This window comes from Camelina sativa, chromosome 9, assembly GCF_030686135.1.
Source record: "Camelina sativa cultivar CO46 ecotype springtype chromosome 9, ASM3068613v1".
Classification (NCBI taxonomy): Eukaryota; Viridiplantae; Streptophyta; class Magnoliopsida; order Brassicales; family Brassicaceae; genus Camelina; species Camelina sativa.
Window position 1 is genome coordinate 23,342,282 of NC_141888.1, and position 15,487 is coordinate 23,357,768.

Below are 15,487 nucleotides of genomic sequence, written 5' to 3' on the forward strand. Positions count from 1 at the left end.
TTCGACTTCAGTGGATAAGGTAATAAGTCGATCTTTTATTTATAGATTCGTCTTTCAATTATCAAGATTCGGCAAAGATTTATAATTTATCTGTTCTATTATGCATGTAGCGTCGATCTGGTTTCCAAAAAGATTGAATCGAATATGGATCACCTTCTTCAGGTTTGAATCTATTTCCAATTGGTTATTTTTCCTTTTTTTGTTAGATTTGAATCAATCATTCTATACTATTGAATATTCATGTATTCCTCTTTGTTCATTTTTTCTAAAAAAAACAGGAAACCAAACGGTCTGAAGCGTAAAATAAAAGATAAGCACAAAACCCTTTCGATTTCTGTTTATACATCTAGTATGACTTATTTCGAAATTATAATATTTTTGATATTGATTTCTTGTTTACTTGTTCTATTATGTATGTAACATCGGTCTGGATTGGATCGATAAAGGATCTTCTTCTACAGGTATTTTTTTTTGATAATTAATATTTGCTTTTTATTGAATTTTTATATTATGATTAATATTGAATTTTTATTTCTCCTCTTTGTTGGTTTGATCTTAGCTAAGGAAAACAACTAAAGAAGCGTTAATAAAAGATAAGAAAAAACTCTTTCGATTCGTGCTTATATTGCTAGTCTGATGAATTCAAAACTCTAATATTTTGGTTTTGTTTGGTCAGTCTAAAATTTTCTCGAGTTAGACGGTCATTGGACTTGGCAATTGGATTGAAGGAGGTGTTAGTGAATACTGGTGTATCTATACCAAATTGCTTTGCATAAAGTTTTCAAATGAAAGGTAAGAAAGCAAATAAATTTTAGTTTAACCCTTACTATAATGTTCATTTTCTTTTAACAAAACTAATGTACCATTTTTTATTTGTGCGAGTAAAACTGGTGTTTGCCTAAGTTTCAATAATCACAACAAAATGGGACGTGTAGAAAAGAGGAAACCTATACACAATCCTGGTAAGTTACTATCCAGATAAGTTAATTAAGTTTTAATTCGTTGTAAATTTGTGCTTTCAGCTAGTATTGTTCAGTAGTTATTTAAAGAAACCTTAAACCGTTTCTGCTGATATCTTCTCATATCTATACTAAACTGTTGAATTTTCTGTATTCTTGTTTGTTGATTTGTTCTTAAAATACAGGAAAACAAATAAAGAAGCCTAAAAGGAAGATAAGAAAACAAAACTCTTTCGAATTCTGTATATACACTCTTTGTTATCTGCTTTTTGGTCATTATTGATGTTTTTGTTTTGTCTGGACAGGGTTAAATTCTTTGAATTAAAAACTCATTGAACTCAACAATTGGATTGAAGAAGGACTCTGAACATACTGGTCTATTGAATACCTTTTGCTTTGCAAATGGTTTTTAAATCTATGGTAAGAAAGCAAATTTACTATAGTTTAACACCGTCTCTATTAATCATTTTCTATTAACAAATCTAATATCGAATTTGTTTATTTCGCATGGTAATTCTGGGTTTTGCGTAAGTTTAAACAACTTGGTAGTTTCGAAGGTGGAGATTAGTACCAAGCATTACACAATCCTGGTAAGTTAATATCCTTGTAAGTTATTCAAATTTTTATTCGACATCTTTGTTTTTTTAAGGTATTGGCAATTGGTTGTTTAAACTAAGTGGTTTCTGTTTTCAATTTATAAAAGTTAACAATAGTCTTTATTATAAAATTCTATTAAAGAAAAGTTTCAATAGTATAGAAAAAAGTTTGAGACTAAACCTACTGCTGACACAGTATGTTTAGTTCAAACATAAAAAAACCATACTAAATTATTACTGTCTCATCCTAAATCTTTAAAACAAAACATCTGCTCTAAAGCATACCAATCCACAAACCTCTTTCACTCATTTAATTTCTCCACTTCACCATCCTCGTCTGTCTTTTCCTCATTTATAAACTTCCTGTAATTATAACACAGCCCAGAATTAAGTTTTCCTAAACACATTTTAGACTTAAAGTACATATTTATCTATCTATAATAAAATTGAATGAATAACAGTTACCTTCGGAAACGACTTTGTCCTACATAAGCCGACTCATTTCCAATTCTGAAACACTTCTTTTAATACGACGTTCATTGTTTCCTTCTGAGGTTTTCCTTCTTTATCTACAATCAAAACCTTCAATCCTTTTTTATTAGTCACTCTTGAAACTACCACATAAAGCTGACCATGTGAAAAACATGGCCTAGGCAAATACAACCCAACATAATCCAAAGATTGTCCCTGACTTTTGTTAATAGTCATTGCAAAAGCAACAACTAAAGGTAACTGTCATCGCCGCATTTTGAATGGTAGTTTAGTATCTGAAGGAGTGAGCAATATCCTTGGAATGAGTACTTTGTCGCCGACTCTGTCTCCTGTAATCACAATAGCTTCCAAAACAAACTCAGCCAATTGTGTGATCTGCAACCTTGTTCCATTCATTAGCCCTCCTCTTGGATCTATATTCCTTAACAACATTACTGGACAACCCACCTTCAATCTAATTTTATGATTTGGAACTCCAGATACCTTTAGGCTATTTAAGAAATCGGGTGTAAGCACTGGATTATTTTCAAAACGTTTATCAGCTGGATCAATAGAATCTGAACTTAGGTATGTTCTTTCCTCACCTACAAATCAAATTCCACGTTTAATAAGTGTTTGTATATATATTAGATCTTTGAGAAAACGTAAAATATTTTAGAAACATGAATATTTTAAAAACAAATATTACTAACCTTCAAGCTGATCAAGCATATACTCATTGATTATGCCAACATCCTCATTGGTCGGACATAAGATTGCTCTTTCTTGAAAGAATTTAGGATCATCATTATCTTTCAAACATTTAGGATCTCCATAAACCTCTCTGCTTATTACCTCAATAGGATCATCTACCGATGTGATTAAAAACTCTTTGGGGATATCTATCATCACTTCACCATCGTTAGGTTTAGAAATCTTTCCATCACCAACTTTTAGTATCCATTATGAGAAATCCTTTATCTCTTTGGCTGCTGTAGGACTCAAATTATTCGCAAGAAGCCTCATATTCTTGGTCAACTTCAATACTTTACAATTCTTCCACAGATAAGAAGCATTTAGTGCACTCATACAGATTTCTGCTCTTCCTGCATTTGGGATGATGGGTAACACCTGCCTGAAATCTCCACAAAATACAACAACTTTTCCACCAAAAGGTCGATTACCAGCTCTTTTTATAATATCCGACAGACTTCTATCTAACGATTCAAAACAGTGTTTGCTCATCATTGGAGCTTCGTCCCATATTATCAAGGATGCTTCTTCCACCAGCTGTGCTTGATCTGAACCCGGACTCATTGTATAAACACTACTTTCATGCGGATTAATAGGAATTCCAAACCTAGAATGTGATGTCCTTCCACCTGCTAACAATAGAGAAGCAATGCCACTGAACGCAACGTTTAAGACGATTGATCCTCTCGCTCTTAATCCTGCTGATAGAGTTTTATATAGGAAGGTTTTACCAGTTCCACCAAATCCATAGACAAAGAACACACCACCCATGTCGTTATCCACTGCTTCCATGATCTCTCTGTATATTTTTTTGCTCGTTTGTCATAGACTTTAACCATGAATCATGTTTTTCTTGCTGCTCTTTCCGGTCATAGTCTCTCTCATCAACAATCAACACATTAGTATCATCAATTATATCTTCTGGAAGTGTAGGCATTGTGGCAAAGGCTGACAACCTTGTTCCATTGCCCTTTAATATGCTGTCTATTTCGAGTAAACCAAACCTCTGCTTATCGTCATTGGATAGAATAAGATCTTCACAAAATCAAAAAGAAAATCCTAAATCAGACCTAGATTATAACTCGCACATAATAGACACTGTAATGATCATAAAAGATTGATGTTTTACCTGTTCGGTTAAAGTATTCTCTCCGTCTCATCTCTATATCTTCAGTTAAAAGAGAACAAGTTTTTTCCCAAACAACTTCTGGTTGAGATAAACTAAAAGATTGTAGCATTATAGCGAATAGACGACGTAAGTAGTTTCCAGTACCCCAAAAACTTGTTCTCACTATATCATCTATATATTTTTGATCATTGTCTAGCAACCCTAAAGCAAAACATGCCTCTTTCTAAGTTCCATAGACGACTCCTTCAACAGTTTTAATGTCATCAAAACACTCAGGTCCTGTGATAGTATTAAGAAGGACTCGTAGATAATATCCATCTTCGAAACCAATTGGAACGTAGTTAATCCTTCCAATCGTCGTACCTGGCCTCTTTCTTAAATTAAACTTCTTTTTCTTCCCATCCCATGTGAAAAACTCAGGGATTTGCGCATATGTTTTTGTTTTCGCCAATTCACTCACTTTGCATAACTCAAACCAAGCGAGGAACATAGAATTCACTAACTCCCCCCTCTCCAAAACTGTTTCTACTTCATCATCACCCTTTAAATATATTAGGTGCTTTCCTTCTAGGTGAAAAGACAACCTTTGAACTGATGTCGACCTGTAAGTTATGGGATTTTTTAATATTCTCCAACCAGCTTCGCAAGCTGAAACATACCTGCCATTAAAAATTCGGTCATCATATGCTAAATTTTTTTCAAATTTCTGGTCTGATTCATTATGGTCAAATAATACAGATAATATAAATATTTACCTGCCATCGAAGAAATCTTTTATTTCATCAACAGTACCACTACCTTCAGTATTTTGAACCGGAGTCTCCTTTCTTACATTCTTAGCTTTCCTGTTCAGTGCTTTTTCTGTCGAAGATGGCTCAACAACAACTGATACACGATCAGGCCCTTTAGTAATGTACTTAAATAAATATTTGATAGAACCTGTTTGGTTGCACCACTCAACATTAAGATGAGCCCGATATCTTAGTAACAACACTTTGTTATATGGAATAACATAGCGATTGTCACACTTAAAACCATTCTTCTCAACAAAATGTTTTGTTTTCCGCCTTCTGTAAACTGGAAATCCTTCTTTATCAACTGTTGTCTCATCAACATTTTTTTTGGGGAAAAACTTTGTACATTTCCCTTCGTCCATACATGGTGAATTCATATTGGCAGCCCCACATGGTCCGTGAATCATCATTTCCTTAACCATCTCATAAAGCTCGGGTTCTTTATGCTTGTCTGGGATTTCAACGGATATAATCTTGTCGATATCTTCTGATTTTGGCAACTTAGAATCTGGGTGCATCCATAACAAAATGTGCGCATGGGGAAGTCCTCTCTTCTGGAACTCAATGGTATACATTGCTAAAAAACACGCAAACAAATCCATATTAATAAAACATCAGAAAGTTAGAAAAATGTATAAACACAAATAGATTCATACGGAGACTTACATGAGACTGTCCGTCCTAACATATGTTTTTTTGTTAGATCATCCATTAAAGAGTTGAGCTTCATCTTGAACACTCTGCTAATAATCTCAGGCCTATCATCAATATTCAATTTTCTTGCTTCACAAAATCGAACCAGCTCAGGCCATTTAGGGTTGCAAGTGAATGTAATGAATAGATCAGGAAATCCATAATACTTACAAACTGCCATTGCATCTAGATACATATTTCTTATATATCTAGGTCCACCAACAAAAGAAGCTGGCAAGTAGCATTTGGTCCCTTGGTCATTCAAATATGTGTTTCATTGATTAGCAGCATCTTTCACCGTATTATAATTAGCAGCCCTCAAAGCTGACTGATTTAGCTTGAGAAAAGTTAACATGTTAGTCTCTATAGTCGTATAAGCATCCACTAAGAATTGCTGGAACAATCTTTTGGACATTAACAGACTATGTGATTCATTCTTCCTCTCCTGTATACGGAAGGCAAACCATTGGCGCATACTGATGCACTTCCTCTCTTTCTCCGGATCTCGATTCTTTTGATTTTTTTTGCAACCACCAGGTCCTTTAGGAAACAACAATGGATATTGTAGAGCAAGATAGGCTAGATGTATTTCACTTATTCTTTGTAATTCTCCTGATTTCTCTTCAATCACAATGTTCCGAGTAGGCATTGCAACATGGAAGTCTCCTGGAATTAATGCAGCAACAACCTCTGATGATGTCGGTACATCATAGTTTCGTCCGTCTTTTTGACGATCACTAACAATTCTCATGTGAAAACTTTCTTCAGGATTAGTATCTAGCCGCTCTTTAGCTGATCTAAAGTTTTCAACATAAGGGTTCACAGCATCTAGCATCTTGATTATAGCATCAATCACATCATGTCTTAACTTCTGTTTCTTTTTATATTTTCCTGAATTTTTTGCTTTACTGAAAAAAGAAAACAATCAGTTAACTATCGTAATTTATAATGTGTAGATGTTCATTGACATTGGTGTTTAACATACCTCAGAATGCCAGCTCTGTTTTCAACCTCATTCTCTATATCTACAATATACAATTGTGAAAACTTTAGAAAATCACTGTCTGTAGGCTTCAAACTACCAAGTAGATGATAGTTCTCTCCTTGTATCTGGAACATGTTAGGACCATGACCTTTGACAACTGAGTTTTCGCAACACCCACCAAGTGAGGTGAATGAAAAAATTATGTTGTATGCTCTGATATTTTTTCTGAAATTTCTACTCAATTCGTCATCATTTGTTAACAACGCAAATAACAACTCAGGCTGATTATGTAGAAAAGGAAGTTTAACAGATCCTTGCAAACAACATTGTGTGAAAGTAGGATTTTTATCCCTCTTGTGCCTATTAATCCGCTCCCCATACCACATAATAGCTCCACAATATGAACATGTAAAATCAGGGTCGCCATGGTCAAGATACTCTACATATAGTATAAAACATTTGTTAATATTACAAAATACTTAACTCATAACTCATCAATACTAACAATCATAGCACATATTAGATGATATCTACCTGTCGCTTTTTTCTTAGCTTTAGGTGTAGGAGTCTTTTTTGATTTGGATCCAAATGATTTTATCAAACTTTCATCTAATATGTCCAAAATCTGATATCCTTTCATAACATCTGCAGGAACATCTTCAACCCCATTTTCGCCTTCTGAGTCTTCTGAATCACCATCGTCCGAACTGCTACTACATTGGTATGTTTGTTGCTCTTTATCTCCATTAGCTTCTTCATTTTCCATTTTCAAATGAAGTTTGTATTAAAAATAAACTTGCAACCACGTAAAATCAATATTTATGTAAATCACATATGACTTCTTACTTGTGTTCATTCCTCTTTGTATGTGTTGGTTGTCGATGCTATCGTCTCCTTCTGTGAATGTTGCAGCTGGAATCGGAAGAGCATTTGGTTTCTTTTGCCTAGCAAGGAATTTTGCAAGACGGAACTGTGTTTTTGGTCTATGATGTTCATATATTTTACCATGTTTTCCCTTAGTTTATTCACATCTTTTGCATCTTTTGCTATCCATTTAGGCCATTATTGTGTAGCTTTAGCACTAATCATGCATTAGAGTTTAGTTGCATTGCATTTGCATCTTTTCATGCATAATCAGGTGATTTTGGAGCTTAAGGAGCACAGAAGCAATGCTGAGGAGAAGTTAGCCAATCATGAAGGGAAAGCAAGAGAGTTAAGGCTGAAGAACCAAGGTCCATAGTCCAACTCGACCGCACACTCGACCAGACACTCGACCGTGTGCTGAGGAGGACTCGACCGAGTGGAGAATGCACGAGAGAAGCCAGCTCAACCTGTCACTCGACCGAGCACAGGTCGAATTGACCGAGCCGTTGACTATTTTGTCTTTTAGCGTTTTTAGGGCTTCCACCTCCTCTCCTATATAAAGCCTTGTACCTGCAGCCACCAAGGGGTGCAAACTTCTTAGAGAGTCAGAAACCTAGTTTTTGCTTTTTAAGGAATTATTCCCTTTGCCTTTTTATTTTCTTAGATTTTGTACCCCTTTTAAGAAAACTCTTAGATTCTTCAATATTGTTGGTTCCATAACTTTCAATATATTAAGAATTTGGGTTTGATTCCTTTTGCAACATTGTAGATCTTGTTCTTATCTTTCATTTGATGCAAGTTTCGAGATTTTCTGGGTTTATGACTTTGATGTTCATCATGTGTTCTTGTGAGTAGTGTTTAGGATCTTGAGGATGGGTTAGGCTAGGCTTTGTTTGAGGTTTGTTTGCTTTGGTCAAGCTTGATTGTTGTAGATCTCTTCTAGGGTAGATGTTCTTAATGCTGATCATATATCTGAGAGGGTAGGATCTGATCTCAAGCATCTTAGCATCACACCAATGTTTAAGAGGCATAGATAAGGCTAGATCTAGAGCCTACCATCATGCTTGCTAAGAGATTAGAGGTTTTGTTTGGTATGAGACATATTGCTTAATGCCTGCTTGTGTAGATTCTTTACTTTGTGAGAACAAGTCTAGAGATGCATAGGTTTGATTGATTCTTGCCATGAGAGTGGAAGAAGCTTGTCTTAGATTTATATGTCTAGAGATTAGCTCAAAGCTTTACTTGAGATTTGTTGGCCAAAGTGTGATAACCTCATTCATTAGTCTAGCCCATGAATCCCTCCTCAAGGCCTTCTTTGTTTATTGATTTTTAAGTCTTAATCATGTTGTTTGCTTGTTGTTTGATTCATATTTGCATTGCTCTGTTTTTATTGTGTTGCTCTGTTTCTCGGATTTATCCAGCTCGACCCTGCACTCGACCTACACTCGGTCGAGTGCTTGCTTGAGTTCATCCCCAGAACTCTTGTTTATGATTTGTGATTGTTCTGTTTCATTCCTATTTGCATTACTGTTTCATCTACTCATTGTCCTGTTAATTATTGTCTTGTATTAGTTCATCATAGTAGTTTCTATTTCTGTTCTAGCTTCATATAGTCATAATCATTCTGTTCCATTCACATTTAGTTCTTAGTTCTTGTAGTTTTACTTTCTGCATCTTTACATTTTCATCTTAGGATTGTAGTGACAAACAATCTTTGCATTTGGCTTAACTTAGATTCATATACATATCTTAATTGTTCACAAACACTCATTTAGGATTGACACCTCTTATACTGCAACAGCATAAGGGGAATTGAAACACCCATCCATCTATCCATTCACATCTCACCATTGCATACATTCATCATTTCATCATCATTCACCACCCATGAAAGATACTTGTTTCAGTCTAGTCTCCTTTTCATTTTGATGCTATAATAGAGACAGATTAGTTAACTATAACAGTAAAGATGATTACCTACTAAGTGAACAGTCATAAGACATTTTCAAATCACTACTGTTGATAATAATTATGTGTAATACCTTGTTTGCTATTTACTGATGGAGAACTAAGTTGTTTAAATATCCTGCTGGTTTGTCTTTGTTTGTTAGGTGGAGTATCTTCCGCAATTTGTGAATGGTTGGGCAAGGTAATATCATGAGGAAGGAAGGTTCCTGAATACGAATAACACTTAGGTGTAGCTATTAGACGATAGCTTTTATATTAATGGTTATTTATGAACTAACACAAACCTTGTATAGTAATTGCAGATTCAAGCTTCCCATCTTTGATACTGACTGTATTAGCTATAAGTTTTGCTGCTGCCGCATGTTTGTCACGGTTGGGACCGCCAAGCAGGTTTGTAACATCTGACAACACTGGTCTTGATTTAGATGTAGTCCTAGTAGAAGATCCTATTAAAATAAACAGTTTTAGATAACATGTTTAAATAATTTCTAAGTATATTTAACATATCTACTATGGCCATACCAGATTGGAAGCTAAACACATGTGGGTGATTCGGGTGAAGATGAGAAACCTTTTTTGCATAATCAGGTTTGTGATTCAAACCATCGAAAAGTCAGTTGAAAACTGCTTCAACTTGAATTACTGCACTTTGATTACTGACTGTATTAGGATTTAGGTTTTCATCATTGAATTGTGACTTTCGTTTTTTTATAAAACTGCTTTGTGTGTTCTTTTGAGATCCGCATTGGAGCTTATTTTTTCTCTTCTTCATTTTGACAATGTTAAAATGAATTTTTCCACGATGAGGAAGCTTATTATTTTTTCTAATGTTTTTAAAAACCTTAGAATCTGAAGAATTAGTTATGGCATATCAATTTAGTTGTTTAGAAAGCATCTTAATATCTGAATTGATTTATTCCCATAATTAGTTAAACAGATATAAATTCTTCTTTCCCGCCTCAATATTATGTGATCACATAAATTCCTCTTTCCCGCCTTAATATTATGTGATCATTGCTAATATTGTTTTACTCGTAATCTGAAGAATTAGTTATGACATATTAAATTAGTTGGTTAGAAAGCATGATAATATCTGATTTGATTTATTCCCATAATTAGTTGTTGACATAAATTCCTCTTTTAAGCCTTAATATTTTGTGATCATTGCTAAAATTGTTTACTCGTAATCTACTCAGTTAGGGAAGATATTTTCCGTGATTTTCTGTGATCATCTTATTTAAAACAATTTTCTGTCGACACTTCATAAGTAATTTTTAATTACACTTTAATTATTGTTTGTTCTATGGAAACTATAGAAATTTTTTTTTTTTTTACGAAAAAAGATGGCTAGCTACACGAAGTATTGGTGAATACATGGTCACACATGCCAAGTATATTATTGTATATTCAACTACACAAAGTATATGTATTACATGACCACATGCATGAACTATATGACGTTATGCGGTCAACATCATAGACATATAATCCAGTACACCGGTCAATTGACTCCGGCAAAGACCGGCGTTGACCAACACTTAAAAAGAAAATTCTAAATTAAAAAAATATATATATTATAGTAAATTATTTATGGGTTTTCATGATTAAAAGACATTTTCTATTCAATATCCAAATATTTTTTATATATCTCTAATATATTCATTCTTATAATTAATTACTTTTTATTTTTCAAGCTAAAGTAAATAGTTAAATACAAATCATTTATAATTATTTTTAAGATATAAAAAATTCATTCATAATAATCTTCAAGATATAAAATCATTTATAATTATGTTCAAGATATAAAAAAAATTATAATTATTTTCAAGATATATATATATATATATATATATATATATATAAATCTCTCATAATCAGATTATTTAATTACTACAAAATCAATAAAATCAAATTCAACTACATTCATTAGAAAATAATATGCAAAAGATTGAGTATATGACTCTTTACTCTAAATTTTGCATGGTAATTGTTATAAAAAAAATTAGACACTCTTTACTTTAAAATTTACATACTCAAAATAACATTTAAACAATAAAAAATTAACAATATTTACTTTTAACATATGAACATTTTCATTTTTACTCTCTTTTACACAATTCCAATATGTTAAATTAATTTTTAGAAATTGTTTTTTTAAGGTTTGGGTTCTCTATATTACATTTAGGATATATTTAGGAAATATTTTAAAAATATCTTTAGATAGTGAATTAACATATAAACAACAACAAAAAAATTTACAATGTTTACTTTTAACATATGAACATTTTCATTTTTACCCTCTTTTGCACAAATACAATATGTTAAATTAATTTTTAGAAATTTTTTTAAGGTTTGAGTTCTCTATTTTACATTTAAGATATATTTTTGAAATATATATAAAATATTTAGATATTGAATAGAATATTTTTTAATTAATAAAAACCATAAATGATTTAATATAATAACTTCTTATTTTTTATTTTTAATTTTAGAAATTTTTTTTTGGCCAACGCCGGAGTCAACACCGGTTTTCACCGGAATTAATCAATCAGTGTACCAGATTGTATGTCTATGGTGTTGAACACATAACGTCATATAGTTCATGCATGTGGCCATGTAATACATATACTTTGTGTAGTTGAGTATACAATAATATAGTTGGTATGTGTGACCATGTATTCACCTATACTTCATGTAGCTAGCCATCTTTTTTCCTTTTTTTTATGTTCTGTGGTTTTTATTCAATTATGCTTATGTATTTTAACTGCAAATATTCTACTAAACTTGTTCCTCTATGTAGGATTATGAGTTCTTCGCAAAGGTCTTGGTACATTCAGCTTTATATTTTTTCCCGAACAGGTATGTTTGAGTCGACTACAATCATTATTTTTTTTTCACTAATGTTAATAATACCAGTAAGTTTTTATAAGCATAAATGATTCTGTTTTTTTTTTGTAAATCTCATTAAAATTAAATGTAACAACGAAAACTTAGAAATGTCTAGCATGGAAAAAAGCTTAAACTTAGACTATTCGGAAGAATATTCTAAATTTAAACTAAAAAAACCATCCTAGTTTATTTGATGCTAAACAGAAAACCAACTAATCAATTAAAACACTTCACGATCCGCTTAAAAAATTAAGGCCTCGCGTATTCCTTTCCTTGAATCTTGTCTTCCTCTCCTTGAATCTTTTCCTCCTCTCCTTGAATCTTTTCCTCCTCTCCTTGAATCTTTTCCTTTGCTTCTTCTATTGCCTGATTGATTGATGGTAGACACTGCTTCTTTGATGTTGAAGATTGTGTTGTGGCATCATCATTCGAATCCTCTTTACGTTTCGATGAGGGTGTGGTCACAGATGTCCCAATAACATTGCTATTCGTCTGATCCTGAAAATTGAGATGTTTAAATCAACGAACATGTTTCATTTTTTTGAAAAAAACTTAAAGAAAACGTTTTCTACCTGAACTTCATTAGAGATCATATCCATAGGATCATTCTGTTTTTCCGATTCTTCAATATTATCAAAAATCTACTCTTGTCACCCATCTCAACATAGGACACCTTATAAGTCTCTTTACCATTAACAATGTTAGCGGTTTCAACAGAAGCTAGGAATAAGAATGACTTTCCAACCAAAGCTTGCAAAGCAGGTGGCACAATAGTAGGATCCTGAATCTGGGAATATATTAATAGTACAATTTGTTTGAATTATTATTATCATGAGAAAATGGTCAATTGATAGCTAAATAACAATCAGTTACCTTATCATATTGACCCCCAAGTACATCTGTAGTAGTTTGATTGACTATCTTGATAGCATTGTTGTCAAAAAGAATAAACTTTGACTCACCAGAGCTATCCATGACATCAAGCACGAGTTTATACCTAGCATAGGCCAAATCAATAACCAAAGGGTCAATAAACATTTCCTTGATCTATATGTTAACAAAGCTATAAATATAAAGTATAGAAATCAAGTACCTGCATACAACCTTCGAAACATCTTGGTTGCAACTCTTGCACTCAAAGAGACTTTTTTTTGTTTTTAGTAATGATTTCATTCTCTTTTTTTGGTACCCTCAAACATGTTCCCTTACACTTAACACACGTAAAGTAATACCACCCAAACTCCATATCGATGTGGTAGATACTACAATAGATTTTGAATTTCCCCTCCTATAACACAGAATAGCAAATCAGAAATGAAAAAAATCAGCACTACATCTAGTTAATAAGCTATCGTAATTACCATCTGAGCTTCAAGAAGATCTGGTATAGAACTTCGTGGGAACTGGTTGATGTAATCATCAACCTCATGTTTAGGCTTTAGACAATCACAATTCCTTTCACCGAAAGTAATCTTCAAATCATCTTGTGGAAGCCTGTTTAGTAGTAAGAAAACAATTGTATAAACATTGATTTCTATATTATTAATAGTATAGATTGATGCAATAGTATAAATTACGAAATGTGGAATAGTACTTGATGACAAAATCTTGAACAGTAGGGTAGTCTTCAGCATTGATTAGCAGCAACGACATATCAAAGGCATTTGAAATGGTTCTTTCTCCTACAAATATTAGATAGACATCATTAAGAACCCTACACATAATTCCGTAAAAACAAAGTACAAATACTCTATAAATACATACCATTGTATGTGTTAATCTTTGCACAGCGGATCAAACAGGTGACTATTGCCTCATTTGCCTCATGACATGTTGTCCACATTTTGTCTGCAAACTTCCCCCAAAGGGTGCATGACAAACGTTGGTCACTGTAATACCACAAAATTTAATACACACGTTAGTCACTGAGATGATTAGTTAATAAACAAAATATCTATTATAGTCTTGTTACCTTGTATCTCGAAGGATGACCTCTAACCTCTTTTTGGGGTTTGTCATTAAGCTCTGAGGTTTTTATTTCTCCAGACGAAACAACCTGTCCAACAACATCTAAAGTAGGGGAATTTATATTATTCAGGTAATAACATAGGATAGTAATTCAAACCATTAATAGATAACTAAACCATATATTAGCGTACCAATTAGAATGTTTTCATTCAAACCATCATCAGCGAGTATGTTATCGAAAGAAGCTAGATCCAAATAAAAATCATTTGAAACAAAATCACATCGGCTTATGATGGTGGAATTCATGATGGTCATTCTGTATTGATGCTTTGTTGCCCGGAACTTCCCTGTTGATCTTGACAGCTGAAAGTTCTCGATAATTCGCCAATCACCAAAAACAATAAGTCTTTGGTGTTTGTTGAATTGCTGCTTCTTAATAGTAGCATGAATGAGGTCTCCCTATAATAACATAATTGAAAAAACATTAAAACATTAGTTAACTTTCTGGTTTGAAGTATATATGTTTATAAGTTATAAGGAGAAATCAAGAAACTTACTTTAAAATCAGCCAGAATCATTTCTATAGTTTCTCCCGCGTATGTTGTGTATTGTTTCCATGTGTGGACAATCCTGACTTTGATTTTCTACGTTTTCTTGTAGGCTTTGAGATCCAAAACATGTGTGAATCCATTCACCGCAGCCATGACTTAATCGAAGGTAAATTTCTATTCTTTTTTCGTAGGTTTGATGAGTTTTAAGATTTGCAATGTATTCTATGGTTTATATAGATATTTGAAGTTGGGTTTGGTTTAAATGTAGAATATTCGATGCAATGAATATAAGATATTCTCTTCTTGATTTGATTTTGGGTTTAATACGATATTTCTGCTTTTAGTTTTGATTGTTGATAAATGCTATTAAATAAGTCATTATAAAAGATAATGAAATCGAAATGGTTGTTGTGATTGTTTGATAAGAGAATATTTGTGATTAACGATTAATATTTGCAGTTAATGTTTTGATATGATCTTGATGATTGAATGTTTATACGTATGTTATTTTGAATGATGATTTGAAGATTATGGAAATGATAGAATCTGATTATGTTAGTTTTGGAAATACTTAAGTTTCGGGTTTTGATTATTCTTGATTTGGGACTTTAATTTAAAAATTAAAACTGGTTAGTTGCTATAAACGAGATTTTCGAGTAATCAGTTTTTTTTTGGGGTTTTAATGGGATCAAACCGTTGATACGGTTGTTTCCTAATTATCTGTTGTAATTAGCATATTTATCTCATGTTTAGTTAATTTGCTCGCAAGTATATGAGAAAGAATGCGTTTGGATACAGTTGTACCTTAAACATGATCCGAATGAGATTATAACAAAGACTTAGGATCCGCGTCTGTTTTCATTTTTA

General features: G+C 32.8%; 1 protein-coding gene, 1 long non-coding RNA gene and 1 pseudogene across 2 annotated transcripts; 1 reads left to right on the forward strand and 2 right to left on the reverse strand.

Moving 5' to 3' along the window:
• The first annotated feature begins 559 nt into the window (after window positions 1-559).
• Window positions 560-7,879, forward strand: LOC104711175 (uncharacterized). Its single transcript, XR_002033458.2, has 5 exons — window positions 560-962; window positions 1,145-1,379; window positions 1,492-1,549; window positions 7,032-7,101; window positions 7,293-7,879. It is a non-coding gene; the product is annotated as an uncharacterized LOC104711175 (long non-coding RNA).
• LOC147938598 (uncharacterized) lies at window positions 2,735-3,620 on the reverse strand (annotated as a pseudogene).
• Window positions 7,880-12,350: 4,471 nt separating the features above from the next.
• On the reverse strand, window positions 12,351-14,647 carry LOC104715353 (uncharacterized). Its single transcript, XM_087465686.1, has 10 exons — window positions 14,627-14,647; window positions 14,261-14,528; window positions 14,074-14,171; window positions 13,866-13,956; window positions 13,696-13,783; window positions 13,463-13,595; window positions 13,291-13,389; window positions 12,975-13,148; window positions 12,775-12,888; window positions 12,351-12,599 (listed from the first exon to the last, which is right to left on the reverse strand). The coding sequence occupies exons 1-10, from the start codon at window positions 14,645-14,647 to the stop codon at window positions 12,351-12,353; spliced, it is 1,335 nt and encodes a 444-aa protein (XP_087321812.1).
• Window positions 14,648-15,487: the final 840 nt, after the last annotated feature.